Below are 15,696 nucleotides of genomic sequence, written 5' to 3'. Positions count from 1 at the left end.
TAATTTCATGTGTTGCTCCTGAATCATGATAATGTTGTAGGACTATCAAATTTGTTAAAAACCAATCCTAAGAAGGCTAGGGTATTCATGGTGATGATGCTGACTTACTAAAACGAAGGAATACATTTGATTCCAACAATTATCCATCGAAGAAAGGAAGAAGTTTTCTGGTAATTTTATGATTGTACTGTATTTTATTATTGATATGCTTTTTAAATAATTGGCCAACAAAAAAAATTGAAAGTGTATTACTTATAACTCCGACAATTAGTAATGCAAGCAACAAAGAAAATAATGTTACAACTGATTTAGCTTTATTAATGTTTCCTGAGAATCCATTGGACCCATCGAATAAAATTGCAACTTGACCTCCAATTAATTTCACTCTCCAGATTGTATGATCATCCTCTGAAACCGTTATCTCCACAAAGTTTGCAATCCCATTTCTTGTATAATCCATGATTTTCTGATGCATCTTATTCTATACATTAATAATAATAATAATAATAATAATAATAATTATTATTATTATTATTATTATTATTATTATTATTATTATTTCCTAATAAAATTCTTATTCCCTAGTTTAATTACTAAAAAATTTTATTTAGCAGGGTTCACAAGCGAAAATTTGCTCATTTTCCGAGATCAAAATCATTACTCAATATTCCTCGACATTAATTAGCATGATGCATCATATCAACTAATGTTCTCTAGTTTTGAAATTAGCACTTGTAATATCAAAGAACATTAATTAAGAAATTAAAAATGTTATAATTAAGGAATTAGCATTTTATACAAGATAAACCTTATTAATTATTCACTCTTCAACTAACTATCACTAACTAATTATTATGATTTCTTAAAATAATATTTTCTCTCTCTTTCTATCATCAATAAAGTACTAATTAATTAATTTAAATTTACTATCTCTAGGAACTGTACAATCGTTTCATTTCACTAAACTTCTTTTTTTTTTTTTTGAAATAATCAAATTGATTAAAACAAAAAACAATGAGAACAAGGCGATCGCGCGGATCCAGCCCAACAACACAAAACACTAAGAAATCAGAAGCCTAGCAATATATTCTCTCATCTTTTTATGAGTCCAACTTCTATAAACTATACTATCCATGATCTTTTTTCCTATGTGTGTATTATTGACTATACCCCCAAAACTCACTTCATTCCTATATTTCCAAAGCTCATACACAGTCTCGGTTAATGCGGTTTTGAGTAAAGTTGCTCTATGCCCCTTTCCTTTACCCTGCGCCATCGCCCAGCTAAGCTCCTCAATCCACTTCTTTGGCTGGTGGTTAATCTTTTGCCATTCCAAGATCTGAATCCAAACATCCTTCATTTAAGCACATTCAAACAGGAGGTGGTCAATTGTTTCAAGATGATCACAGAAGTTACATTTGGTATCACTAAGTAGCCCAAATTTCATCATTCTAACCTTAGTGGCAAGTCTGCCATGACAGGCAGTCCAGAAAACAAACTTTGCACGGGGTCTAGCCAGGTTGGAGAAAAATAATTTCCTCCAAGGAACTCTACTGGAAACATCCTGCAATTCATTGTACATTATCTTCGACACAAATCTATCCTTTTGCAACAAAGTACTCCAGCTAGTAAGAGATTGAATCTTTTGTCTCTGCTTCAGAATACCTTTTAAAATCCAAGAGCAAGAATCTTTTATTCCCATTGACATCACGTCGCCATTTTTCATATAATAACAATTTATCCACTTAATCCATAGACTGTCCTTCTTATTGCACACATTCCAAAGAAGCTTCATCATGGTTACTGCATTCCAAATTTCCAGATTAATCAAGTTAAGACCTCCTTGATTCTTTGGGGTACAAACCTGCTTCCAAGAGATGGGAGATTTCCTAGAGATAGTAGTTCCACCAGTCCAGAGAAATGATCGACAGATGGCATTGATTTTTTTAATCACTTTCTTAGGGAATGGGAAACAAGTCATCCAATAGTTAGTTATAGCATAGGTGGTGCTCCGAATGAGTTGAAGCCTACCTGCATAACTAAGTAACTTGGCGCTCCAATGAGTAATTCTAGCAACAATTTTATCGATTAAGCTCATATAATGGTTAACCGATAATTTTTTCCCGGTGAGAGGGACACCAAGGTATCTGAATGGGAGAGATCCCTCCTGAAATGCAGTGATGTGTTTAATCTCCTCTTTTATGCAACTTTCCACTGCACCAAAATACACTTTGCACTTGGAAGGGTTTATCACAAGGCCAGTAGATTTAGAAAAATTCATGAAAGCCTGCATAAGTAGATCAACAGAAATCTTATCCCCTCTAGTAAACATTAGAACGTCATCTGCAAAACTGAGGCTAATGATGTTTAACTTCTCGCACTTAGCATGAAAGTTAAAGTTAGGGGTATATCTTAACTCTTGGAGGGATCTGTGCAGATATTCCATGACAATGACAAACAGTAAAGGAGAAAGTGGATCTCCCTGTCGCAGGCCTCTCTTCGCTTTCAGACTATGCGTATACTCTCCATTCACCACGAACTTGTAAGTTACTATGGTAACCGTCTTCATCACCCAATTAATGAATTGTCTAGGAATGCCTACCTCTCTCATGATGAGCTCTAAAGCCTTCCAGTCAACTGTATCATACGCTTTTTGGATATCTAACTGAAGCATACACCGCGGCGTACCTCCTTTACGCTCGTACCCTTGGATTAACTCGTACGCAAGCAAGATTTGGTCATGGATTTTCTGGCCCGGAACAAACGTCGCTTGACTTTGATGGACAATACTCTTTATGACTCTACTCAGCCTGGTAGTTAACACTTTAGAGATTACCTTGTATATCGTTGTGCAGCACGAAATCGATCTATAGTCACGAGCATACTTTGCCTCCTGGTTTTTGGGGATAAGGATAACCAAGCTAGTGTTGATGGGCTCATACATCTTTCCTTTTTCAAAGAACTCCCTAATAGCATCTGTAAAATCACTTTTAATGATGCTCCAGGCATCCTTGAAGAATTTTGCCCCGTAGCCATCAATCCCGGGCACCTTAAGATCCCCTATGCTCTTGAGCGCTTTGTCAATCTCCTCATCAGTAATTCTACCAATAAGATACTTCCTTTGGTCAAAATTCAGCTGGCAGCCTTTTCTCATTATATTGATATCCACACTGTCCAAATTAGGCTCCTCTCTCCCCATAAGATCCCCATAGAACCGCATAATTTCATCCTTGATCTCTTTTTGAGTGGTGACAAAATTCCCATCATTCATGTACAGCTTCTTGATGGACGTTTGGGTGTACTTGGCTTTAAGAGAGGCGTGGAAATAGGCATTGTTGCCATCCCCAAGCCTAAGCCAACGAATTTTGGCTCTCTGCTGCAACATCTGTTCTTCCATCTCAATCCACTTAATGACTGCTTCAGTGCAGTCCTTGGTTCTGTCTATTTTGTCTTTGTTTAGTCTGTCTAGAGTTAGCTCCATCTGAGCATGAGTGAGCTTTTCTCTAGCCTCCTGCAGCTTAACTTTAATGTCAATCAAAGGTTTGCTCAAATTGTTAATCACAGGCTGAAGCTTCTTGAGTTTATGCCATAACATTTTCATAGGCGGCCCTCCCCTTCTAGCAGAATTCCAGCATTTAGCTACAGTTTCAGTGAAGTTATCCATGCCACTCACACAATTCGCATACTTAAATCTTGCCTTCCTCTTAACAGGAACACTGTCATCTCTCAGACAGAGCATGGCATGGTCTGAGATCCCCGGTATCATGTTAGTAAGGCTGAAATTCAAGTTCTTGCTAAACCACTCCGTATTACCAAGGATTCTGTCAATCCTAGAATAGATAATGTTCTCACTTTGCTTATTACTCCAGGTGTAGTAATCCCCTTTACTATCCATTTCAGCAAGCCCAGTGTTGTCCATCATGGTACGCAAATCTTTGTACTCTTTCTCACACACCATTTTGCCCCCTACCCTGTCATTAGTTTTAAGGACATTGTTGAAGTCCCCAATTAAGCACCAGGGGCCCTGCTGAGTTTTGTTTATAGCTTCAAGGTCATGCCATAAATCTCTGCGCTGCTCAAGATAGTTGAAACCATATATAGCAGTCAACCACTGCATAAAGTATCCAGTTGCATCATACACCTTACAGTGGATTAATTGAGCCGTGCATTTGACCTCCTGGATATCCACTATGTTGTCATCCCAATATACCCATATCCTACCATTATTATGCTTCACATAGTTATCAAGGTATTTACCTTTGAGCTTCAGTTTATCTCTAACATTACCAGCCTTGTTATTCTTCACTCTAGTTTCTAACATAACTACAATATGAGGCTTCAACAAAAAGAGGCGGGAGCTAACCTCTCTAATTTTGCTAGCCTTATTTAACCCCCTTAAATTCCAGGATATTATCATGTGTTATCAACAGGCCCTAGATGATCATTCCCAATCTCTAAGGCACCAAATCCATTCTCACAATGCACTTCTCTCACAAGGTGGTTGTTTCTCTTTTTCCCTGTGCCCCTTTTGTTAACATCATTCCACTCACCTCTGTGACTAGCTTCAGGGATCTCACACTCTTCGATAGTAGTTTCCGTTGTTGTCTTGGGCTCATCAGCTTCAACTGACTTTATACTCCATTGTTTCCTTTGCCCCTGTTTTGTGTTAACTGAATTGGTGCACCTGTGGCCAATCTTTTGACATCTTTCACAAAACAACGGTTTCCATTCGTACTCGATTTTCTGTTGTCTCCTCTGCCCTTTTTTGTTAATGGTGATGACATCAACCATTTTTTGGGTTATATCCACTTCCACAAGAATGCGAGCATAGCTGACTCTAAGCTTGTTCGCTGTGCATTCATCCGTAAACATCGGTTTTCCTATCATGCTTCCTATCTTCTCAAGGCTTTTCTTCCCCCAAAATTGAATTGGCAGCTGCGGAAGTTTGATCTAGATGGAGAGAGTGCGCATCATGTCCTTCTCCATGGAGAAGTCTTCTTTCCACTCGATTAAGAACATAGTCATGCGTTGGATCGTGTATGGCCCTCTTTTCAGCACCTCTTCCTTGTCCTTCATAGCTTTGAACCGAAGGATGAAATAGCCTTCATCATTGTAATACACCTCCGGTAGCTGAATAAAATTCCAGAACTTAATCATAAAATTTTTCACTGCATTCATGCTCAACTCACCTCCTATCACATATATTATCAGAGCTGATTCCCAATATTTGAGTTCCTCCTCCACGTCTTCATCTTCAATTTCTACCTCATAACCTCCATCTACCTTTTTCGGGGCCACGTAACTGAGCTGCATTCCATTCTCCATGACCCTATTTCCGCTTATGATATCAGTCCAGAGCTTAGGCACCTCGTTGTGCTCAGTTTCCTTCATTTTCTTCGCTTCTCCGTCTTCCACATCAATTAGGGTTTCCCTTGGGATCTCATCATCATTCTTCCCCTCCGATGCCTCTTCTCCCTCCGGTGGCGTTTCACCATTGTCAGATCTTGGTGACGTACCCTCACGATTCTTCGGCGACGCAAACACCTTCTTCTTTGGCGGCTGTCCCCGTCCCCGTGTCATCGCAATCCTTCCAACTGTCAGCCAGGATAAAAAAATAAGAAAGCTTTTTTTTCAAAGAGTAAAATTCTTTTGCTGCAACTAAAGTACAGACTTACTAGTTGTTTTGGAACCTCTAGAAAGTCTTGCACCAAATAGCACAAGAAGAAAAAGTATGTAGTTTTTTTAAATTGATTTCCCTTTTAAAGACATGTTGTACGGTGGTTAAAAACAATTGATAAGCATAAACAATGTGTAAGCAGTAGATAGAAAAAAAAACTCATAAAACTACTGTAGCTACTTTTTGTTTTTGTTAAAATAATTTGATTCTTTTTTATAACATTTTACTACAATAAATTTATAGGTTTGCTTTCAGTGATTCAGCAAAAAAAAAAAAAAAAAAAAAAGATTTACCTTCGGTGGATTGACTTCAAGTGTTCAACCCAAAATGCTGGAGATGCCACGGACTCAAGGAACCGAGCTAATAGAAAGCCACGATGTCACCGAGTATTTTACTTTCTTCTGTTTTTTTTTTCCGAAATAATAATAGTTTTTATATATAATTGTATATTATTTGTTCAATTGAATTGTGAAACTGATTGTTTATGTTTGATAGATTTGTGACTACTAAACATTACATATTCAATGTTTATTTTTTTCAATTTATTTGTTTAATTTTAAACAATTTGAAGCCAAATTAAATAATTAATATGGATATATTTTTGTGTGAAAATTTTAACTATCCAATGATGTTATCAATTTATCTATATAGGTTAAGAGTCACAAATTCGATTGATTTGAACAATCTTCCAAATAATCTTATGTGTTTGCATATATTACTGTTTCCTTCCTCTTATAATATTTAGTTGCAAGACTGTCTAACCTTGGATTTTTTTGCTTTTGTGGTTATTATTATATTTTGAGTCAATATTTCCTTTAGATCCTTCAAAGCAAAACGAAAGAAGTTGCAATGGCTACCAAGAGGTTAAAGGAGGTTTATTTTTAGCACAACCGAAACACTTCAAGTTTGATTTCTTTTTAGCACAACTTATGCTCACTTTTAATGATTGGCATGTCCTCGTGCATGAGGCATGGGGAAGTTTATTGGATCATTTGAAATGGATAATAAGTTTGAATTGATTCTTTAGAGTAATGAGAAGTCCAATAATAATAATAATACTTTATATGTATAAATTATCCAATTATATATAGGTTGCATAATTAAGACGCACGTGTCTCTATAGGTTCTAGTTTGTCAACACTTCTCACGAGCTATAGTTAGGGACATGTGTTACGAAGAAGGTCAATTATTTGCATAGTACGTTAAAATTAAAGAATGAAAACAAAGTTTTTATATTTTTATGTTTCTCTAAATAATTTAATTATTATTATTATTATTATTATTATTATTTGGAACTTTGTATTATCACATGTAAATACAAATTATTTTGTAGGTCAGATACTAATTATTTTGCTTGCCTTTTTTTATTTTTGTAAAATATTTTTTTCTATTTTTAATTTTTTTTAAATAAAACATTCTAAGACCGTTATTTTAAAAATCGTCTTATAATTTATTAACCAAAAATCGTCTTAAAATATTTTAGAAGGACAACCTTCTAAGATTGTTATTAGTTAACAACCGTTTTAGAAGAGTACCCTTCAAAAGTGATTTTTTTAAAAACCGTCTTAGAAAGATATCTTTTTAGGATGGTTTTTAGATAACAACCGTCTTAGAATGATATCATTTTTAAGACAATTTTTTATAAAATCGTTGCCAAAAGACTTAACTTTCAACGACGTTGGCTTTAAAAATGGTTCAAAGCCATATTTAAAAGTGGTTTAGAACCGTCGTTGTAAGGTCTTTTTGCAGTAGTGAAAAAAGATTTAAAATGAGTCTCTAAGATTAGAAATAATACCTATCAAAACTTTAAAGAAAGAGAGAAAATAAACTGGAATTGAAGACAAAATATATTTTAGCAGAACTAATCTCCCAACCATAGATAGAAACTTTGTAGTCCAACGAGATAATCTTTTCTTTACAATATCTAGAACTAGCTCCCATGTTTTCATTCTCTTAGTGTCTGTCCCAATAGGCAATCCCAGATATTTCATAGGTAAATTGCGTACTTTACCATTCAGCACATAAGTAGCCTTACCCACCCAATCTTCTTCCACATTCACGTACACCTATTAGTATGCTCTTATTAAAATTCACCTTGATCCCATAAATCAATTGGAACAACTCTTTTCTCCAAGAATCAATGTATCATCAACGAACTATGGATGAGAAATTTGTTGCTCCAAAGCTCCATACTGCATACACACAAAACGATCTTCTTGTACCGTTGAGTTAAACATGCAACTCAATCCTTCCACAACAATCAAGGAAAGAAAAAATCATAAAAAAATCCCCTTGTTTAAGTCTTGTGTCACATTCAAACTCCTGTTAGGCTACCATTTACCAAAACACACATCAAGGCCATAGATGAACACTCATACATCCACTGCCTCCATTTATTAAGAAACCTCATACTTTCCATAACCACCATCGAAGAGCCCCAATCCACTGCATCATATGTCTTCTCAAAGTCAACTTTGAACATTAATAATCGAGTGAATAGGCAATTTAGTCCCTGAGATTGTACCCATTTTGCATATTAGTCCTTAACTTAATGTTAAATTCAAAATAGTCTCTATCTTTACGTAAGTGTTGCAAATAGTCTTTCCGTTAAATTTTAAAATAACGCCATTAGTGAGATCAATTTTAGTGCCACGTGGACTATCCAACGTGGCACTAAAGGATGACGTGGCATGACACATGGATGTGCTTCCTAAAAGATGCCACGTCATTTAATGATAACAAAATGAGTAAATAGGCAATTTAGTCTCTGACTTTGTACCCCTATTGCATATTAGTCCCTATCTTTTTCATAAGTATTGCAAAATAGTCTCTAACTTAAAAGATGTCAGAAATCGTGCTTAAAGTGTCCATGCATTGCAAAGGCTGTGCCTTGCACGATTTCTGGTGGCGCAGATTCCTCCTTGAATTCCTTGTCATCTTTTGATTCCTCTGGTTTTTTCTCTTCTTCTTTCTTTTCTTCTTCCTCTGCTTTTTTCTCCTCCACTTTATTTTCCTCTGGTTTTTTCTCTTCCTATTCAAAACATACAAAAAATAATCAAAACCCAGAATGATACATTGATGGTAATTGAAGAAAAAAAAGAGGAAAAAAGAATGGTTATGCAAACCTTGCCCATTGGTGTTGACGGCTACAGAGATAAGGTTGTTGCTGTGGATTTTTGGTTCTTTTTATTTGTGCAAGTGTGTGTGGGTTCTTTTTTGTATATATGCCTCAATTGGTTCATAACCATCAAATTTGAAGAAGCCACTCATTTTATCATCATCAAATGACATGGCACTACAATTGACCTCACTAACAACGTTACTTTAAAATTTAACGGAAGGACTATTTTGTAATACTTATGCAAAAGATAGGGACTATTTTTGAATTTTTCATTAAGTTAGGGACTAATATGCAACAGGGGTACAAAGTTAGGGACTAAATTGCCTATTTACTCGTTTTGTTATCATCAAATGATGTGACATCTTTTAAGAAACACGTCCACGTGTCATGCCACGTCATTCTTTAGTGCCACGTTGGATAGTCCACGTGGCACTAAAATTGACCTCACTAACGACATTACTTTCAAATTTAACGGAATGACTATTTTGCAACACTTATGCAAAGATAGGGACTATTTTGAATTTAATATTAAGTTAGGGACTAATATGCAAAATGGGTACAATCTCAGGGACTAAATTGTCTATTCACTCATTAATGATCCTAGCTCGATCCTCTTTGCTTCCTCCATTAGTTTATTTGCCAAGACACCATCAGGAATTTGTCTTTGATGGATGAATGTTGGTTGTGCGTATGCAATAACATAGTGAATTTCCCTTCTCAATATAGCTGCCAAAATCTTTGCTAATACCTGGTACATACATCCAATCAAAAGAAATAAGAAATAGTTAATTTGAGATATATTTTGTATGTTTCATTAATAATATAATGACTCACGAGATAAGATGTCAATGTTAATATTATACTACATAGTACAATTGAGAAACATATGATTGTAAACCAGAAGTTTACAGAACAAAATAAGTTTGTTAATTATTTGGCATGACTGGTTGGACCATTCCGATTTATTATGCAAAAAGTAGTTAAAATTCATGTGAACATCCATTAAAGAGTCAGAAGAACATTCAGTTTAATGATTTCTTATGTATTACTTGTTCCCAAGAGAAGATAATAATAACTAATAAGACCATCACAAAAAAAAATTGAACATGAATTCCTTAAATTTTTAGAAAGGATGCAAGGTGATATTTGTAAGCCAATACACCAACCATGTGGATCATTTAGATATTTTATGGTTTAAATTTGATGCATCAACTAGATGACCATATGTTTTTCTTGTCAACTCGTAACTAGAAGTTTGCCAGATTGTTAGCTTAAAAAATTCATCTTGATAATGTTAGAAAGTTTGCAATTCATGTTTTTAATGAGTATTGTATGACGATTAAAATTTATGTCTTAGGGAACATGCTCATATACTCATGAGCATGTTATAATATAGATTCACATCATGCCAACAAGTTATAATTAATTCTCCCCTCTTAAATTTGATAGGTCTATATTCTGAAATCTTCTTGAGAGGCTTCTTTTGGTAGCAAAGCAATAAAAGAATAGATGTCCCTCATGGTAGCTTTCCATTCTGGTGAAACTCCAACAGAAAATCACAAAAATCCTTCTTCATCACCTCTTAGAACTCTTTTAAGAAACCAAAATTAAATCCGACAAGACCAGGACTCTTTGAAATTTCGCAATCCCATATTGCCTTTTTAATCTCCTCCTTTGAAAATTCTTCAATTAAACTTGCTGCATGTACCCTTCCCAGCTAACTAAACTTCAATTAATATGATTTTTTTATTGAATATATATAAATACATTATGATTTAAACTATTGTAATTGAGATAATTAATTATATTCTAATTGATAATATAATTATATATTCAAATTCAAATTAATTAAAACTAGCAAATTAAATTTATATTAAGAATTTTATAATATAAAACATATAGATTAAACTCAACGCCCATGCATGGTACGGGTATTAACCTAATATATAAATATAAAAGAATGTTTGATTATTTGGATTATGTTAGGTGACAACTCTAAAATCATTCTCTCCAATATTATTTATTTTATTGTTAATTTATTTTTAAAAAAATATCAATCCATAGAAGATAAATTTAATTACTTTCCTCAATTATAAATTTAGTTTATTTTATTTTATATTATCAATCAAATATGATTTTCTATTTATATGTAGTTGATATTTATTTTGGATAAAATATACTTAAGATTCTTTAATATTTGGTAAAAATTCACTTTTTTCATACATTTTAAAACAATAATTTTGGATAAAATGTATTTTAATTGATTGATTACCTTCAAAGAAATATTTAATCATACTAATTTACTACTTTAATATAATTTACAGGGTGAAACTACTGATGAATTGTACCCTTTGCAAATAGATTCTTTTAAGGAATATAAATTTTTTTGTTCGAGGTTAATGTAAACATAGAGTGCATCAATTATGTGGAGCAAAAAAGTTATCAAGTATCCCAGATGAGTTGAGTGGCGTGCTATTTCATTAAAAAAAATACAAATTTAAAGATGTTGGTTTTATATTGTCATTTATTGTTATACAATACATAAAATATAGTATACACGTGAGATGCTTAACTTTTTAATTTATCTTTTTTTCTTTTATCTTTTTCTTTATATTTACATAAAATTGCATAAAATATTTATAATGTTACCTTTGATGAAGGTTTTACCATGTGATCAAATATTACTTTAATTTTAACAAAAATTAATCATTAAAAAAATCATTAAATTCATCCTACCAATAAGCACACAAAAAGATATCAGATATCACATAAGTAAATGGGGGATTCTACTTAAGATAATACAGTAGTAACAATTTTTTAGAAACACGTGTATATAAAAATATATTTAAATATTTATTGATATATAAATTAATATATATTTATGAAAAAATAAATAATTAATAATATATTAAAATTCAATAATATTAAAAAATTATTACTCATATAAATTATAAAAAAGTGAATTTAATACCGTGTAAGACACGAGACATTAAACTAGTATATATGTATACATAAATAGTTCGATGATAATTCTTAAATCAAACTATTGTATCTATAATCTCTGTGATCTATAACCTAACAATAGATAAAAGGAATATAATTTTTTTGGTCTCCACATTTACGTATACGTGCCCGCCCCTGCATATGCATATCTTACTGTGTTAGATATGTATTAATTAGAGCACAGAACAAATAAAAAAACACAAGAAACCTAGTACAAAACAAAAGAAGTAACCACACACTTTTTTTTTATTAGTAATTCCTCTCATCCTTTCTTATCCCATCACTCCCATTCTTTTTCCTCCCTCCACCTCTCTTGTTGTTCCTCCTTTACGCTCCTCCCTGTCATAGTCTTTCTTTATCTCCCCATCTCATTCCTTACCTCCCTTTTCTCTCTACCCTGGGTGGATATCTTTCAACTCAATTCACCATCCCAGTTATCTTTCTCCTTTCATTCATTTTCACTCTCTTTTTATATGTATATCTGCTTCTTCTCTTTCTATGTGGTAAGAAATCTAACCGCCGATTTTCCTAACACAACATCAGCAGCGACCTGCATACGACAACACAATCCCTTTTCGTACATGATGTACCACAACATCTTCCTCCCTCCTAGTTGGACTTCTCTATGCAATATCCTTAATGCAAGTAAAAATATATTTTAAGCAGCTTGTAAATATGACAAAGTTGATTACTTTTGCTCATACCAAGATGTTACAGAACAATAGAAGAAAATGTTATGCAATGATAAAGCTGATGCGACACATCTTCTCAATGAGGGTGCAGATTTTATAAATTGTAAAGAAATGTTACACATTTATTTGTTGGACATGCGGATACAAACTTAGCAAGCAAATTTTTATATAATAATAATAATAATAATAATAATAATAATAATAATAATAATAATTGCAAATCACAGTTCTCATCAAAAGAGTCTTAATTATGTTTTGGTAGTACATATGTGCCTTACTTTTGGCTAGGTGTGACTCAAAGAAGGGGTGAATGAAACCAAAATAATTTGAATTTTTGAATCTCTCGCGTATTTTATTCTTGTGTACTTTGTGACAAGGGAGAAAGACATAAACATAACATGTGTCTTACGAATGAATCACTATCAATCTCAGTTTTATTTTAATTGGTTTATAGAAGTATGGTACTTGATAGAACATTATGGCGGAAGTTGATCCATGTAGCCGACCCCACCTAGTGGGATAAGGCGTTGTTGTTGTTGTATAAGACTTTCTCAAGACTACTTATTAAGAACTGTACTTGACTCCCTCTGGTGTATGTTTGTGTCATGATGCATGTTTAGCAACATATGATATTTGAAATTTGAAAGAAAACAATAATTATAGGTTTACAAGTGGGAAAAACCTCCTTTATCAGTTACGTGTATAATCTTGGATTGTTTAATCATGTATACTTATGTTATCAAAACTATAATTAAATAATGTTGGATGTTGATAAAGAATGGAAACAACAATAAAATTTTCAAAACTAAAATGAATAAATAAAAGTTTGAAACACAACATAATTTTAAACTAACTTTTAAGAATGGATTTCTTTAATTTTTATTTTAAAAGTAAAAATTATGATTTTAATTTTAAAATTGAATCAAGATAAAAAAGAATTACTTCTTTATCTGATACAATTTTAAAGTTTTTAAATTTCCTTTCTTTTTTTAAAATTAAATAAAATTTAAAATTGTATGCCGATAATTGTGGGAGTGAGTAACCCACCATTATGATTAAATGAAAAATATTTTTAAAATAAAAAAGTAAATTTAAAGTATTGATTTCTTTTTAAAATTATGATAAAAATTTTAGAAAAATAAAAGCAAAACTCTTTTTTTTTAATTTTTTATTTGTTTTAAAAAAATAATGAATTTTACAAAACTAAAAAGCTGAATAAAAAACTCTGGAAATGCCCCATAATTATAAACCTATTTTTAAAAATGACTTCTTATAATTTTAAAATCAACAGTAAAAAAATAATTTTTAAATCATTATTTTATAAAAGTAAAAATTATGATTTTAAAAATTCTCATATTTCGAGAAAAGGAAAAAAAAATTCTTAATACAAGGAAAAAAATAATGAAATAGAAATGCAGATACATAGATGCAACAACACTTGTGTTTCCACTAGTAAAATGTTAATAATTTTTACAAATATGATTTGAAATTGTGTAAACTAAATATGGTTACTAGTAAACATTGATTCTCTATCTAGAAGGCAGAGTCTTACAAGTGGCATGTCTTGCTCTATCTACTCCATGCTTTCTATTTTGCTTTTCTTTTTTTTTTAAATAAAAAAATGACTTTCAACATCAGTTCTAATTTAGAATTGATGTAGAAAGTCCTCATTTTTCTTCGATTTTGAAATAGAACCGATGTTGAAAGACTTTCAATATCTGTCGACAACTGATATAGAATATACCCACATTCTACATCATGATGAACAACATCGATTTTGGAACCAATGTTGTATGTCTTCCATAATTGATGTTAAATGGGTTCTTTGTAGTAGTGATATGTTGTACCTAATTAATAAGCCTGATGGAATTAGGTAGAGAAACCATCAAATACTCTATATCTACTGTTTAACATTTATATTGTATTGACTTTTTAAATACTTGAGAGAGGGCTTTTAAGTCACCCCATCCTTAGTGGAGTTCTTCACATGTATACTCATGCAAGCCGAATGTTTTCTTCAATAAAATCTCCTTATTTTTGTGCCCTCTGACTGCTTTTAACCTTTCAAACATAACTATACATAAAATATAAAATTATAAATTTGAAAAAAAATAAGTTTATTTTCATCCAAGGTATGCCTCTAACTTTTTTTGTTAGAGTTTGTAGTTAGTTAAACTTTTAAACAATGCAACTATGAAGGGATATATGGGTTGCTAGCTAACTAATTTTGATTGTATATACTTATTGTTGCCAAATAGTGCTAAAAAACTATTTCTTTTGCCAAGGTACTCATTGCTCATAATTATCCTTTGTTTGAGATGTGATTTTATCAAGGGAGATACCTGCAAAAGACACTCTAACACTCAAGTAAGGTTTCGGCCTTGAGAAATAAATATAGTAATAAATGACAAGTGAACAATGGTTCTTACCTCAAGGATAGTGACACTATTTATGCAAACCTTCTTGGCCTTGGGCCTTCGTTCGTAGATTACAATCTAGGTAATCTATCCATTAAGCTGGATTAGAAAACCTAATCATGTGGTTGCCTTTAATCACAACTGTTTTGTCCTTTTCTAGGGTCAGATAGGTACTTGATTGCCTTAGCCGAGTACTTATCCGGTATACATGCCCCAAAGCCTTCTTGGTCATTTTAAGGTCGATAAGGTTTTTGTAAGACTGCCTGACTATTAAATTGGTGCTTTGGTCTTAAGGGGTACCTTAGGTTTGTAACAATTACATATATGGTGGTTGAGTCCCCCTAGATGGTGGCAGTTGAATTACTAAAATGTGGTCTGACACCATGCACGTCTTTTCATCTTCCTGAATTGAAAATTGAAATGCCTTGCATCAATAACTATTAATTGGATTTGATCTAATGACATCCTCCCTAGGCTAGGGCCTATTAAGGGTCCATATCCTATAAAAAAAAAGGAAATTGGAACGCCATTGTCGCCCCAAATTCATTGAAATTTTTTTCTCTCGGCCGAGTAGTTCTTCTTGTCTTTTTGCTTTTCAGGTACATTTGTATTTTTTTTGTTAATAATGGTTTCAAGGTTAGAGGTTTTGGTAATGAGTTATGTGATTTATCTTCGGATACTACTATGACGGATGAGGTTTGGGGTGTCGACTCAAGTGACTTCTCTAATTTTTTGGATCACCTACAAGAGAAGGTGACCGATAACATAAGGGTAGCCGATGGCAAG

At 32.8% G+C, this 15,696-nt stretch overlaps 1 protein-coding gene across 1 annotated transcript; it reads right to left on the bottom strand.

The window, feature by feature from the left end:
- Nucleotides 1-4,413: 4,413 nt before the first annotated feature.
- On the bottom strand, nucleotides 4,414-4,872 carry LOC102661963 (uncharacterized). Its single transcript, XM_006606655.1, has one exon. It carries the CDS (start codon nucleotides 4,870-4,872, stop codon nucleotides 4,414-4,416), a length of 459 nt encoding a protein of 152 aa, XP_006606718.1.
- Between the last annotated feature and the right edge of the window lie 10,824 nt (nucleotides 4,873-15,696).

Source organism: Glycine max, chromosome 20 (genome assembly GCF_000004515.6).
Source record: "Glycine max cultivar Williams 82 chromosome 20, Glycine_max_v4.0, whole genome shotgun sequence".
NCBI classification, from domain to species: domain Eukaryota; kingdom Viridiplantae; phylum Streptophyta; class Magnoliopsida; order Fabales; family Fabaceae; genus Glycine; species Glycine max.
The sequence above is the reverse complement of the archived record's forward strand: the minus strand, read 5'-3'. Positions and strand labels throughout refer to the sequence as shown.

Excerpts from the sequence above, each read along its gene's own strand:
- LOC102661963 (XM_006606655.1), bottom strand. The coding sequence starts at position 4,872 with ATGTTTACGGATGAATGCACAGCGAACAAGCTTAGAGTCAGCTATGCT.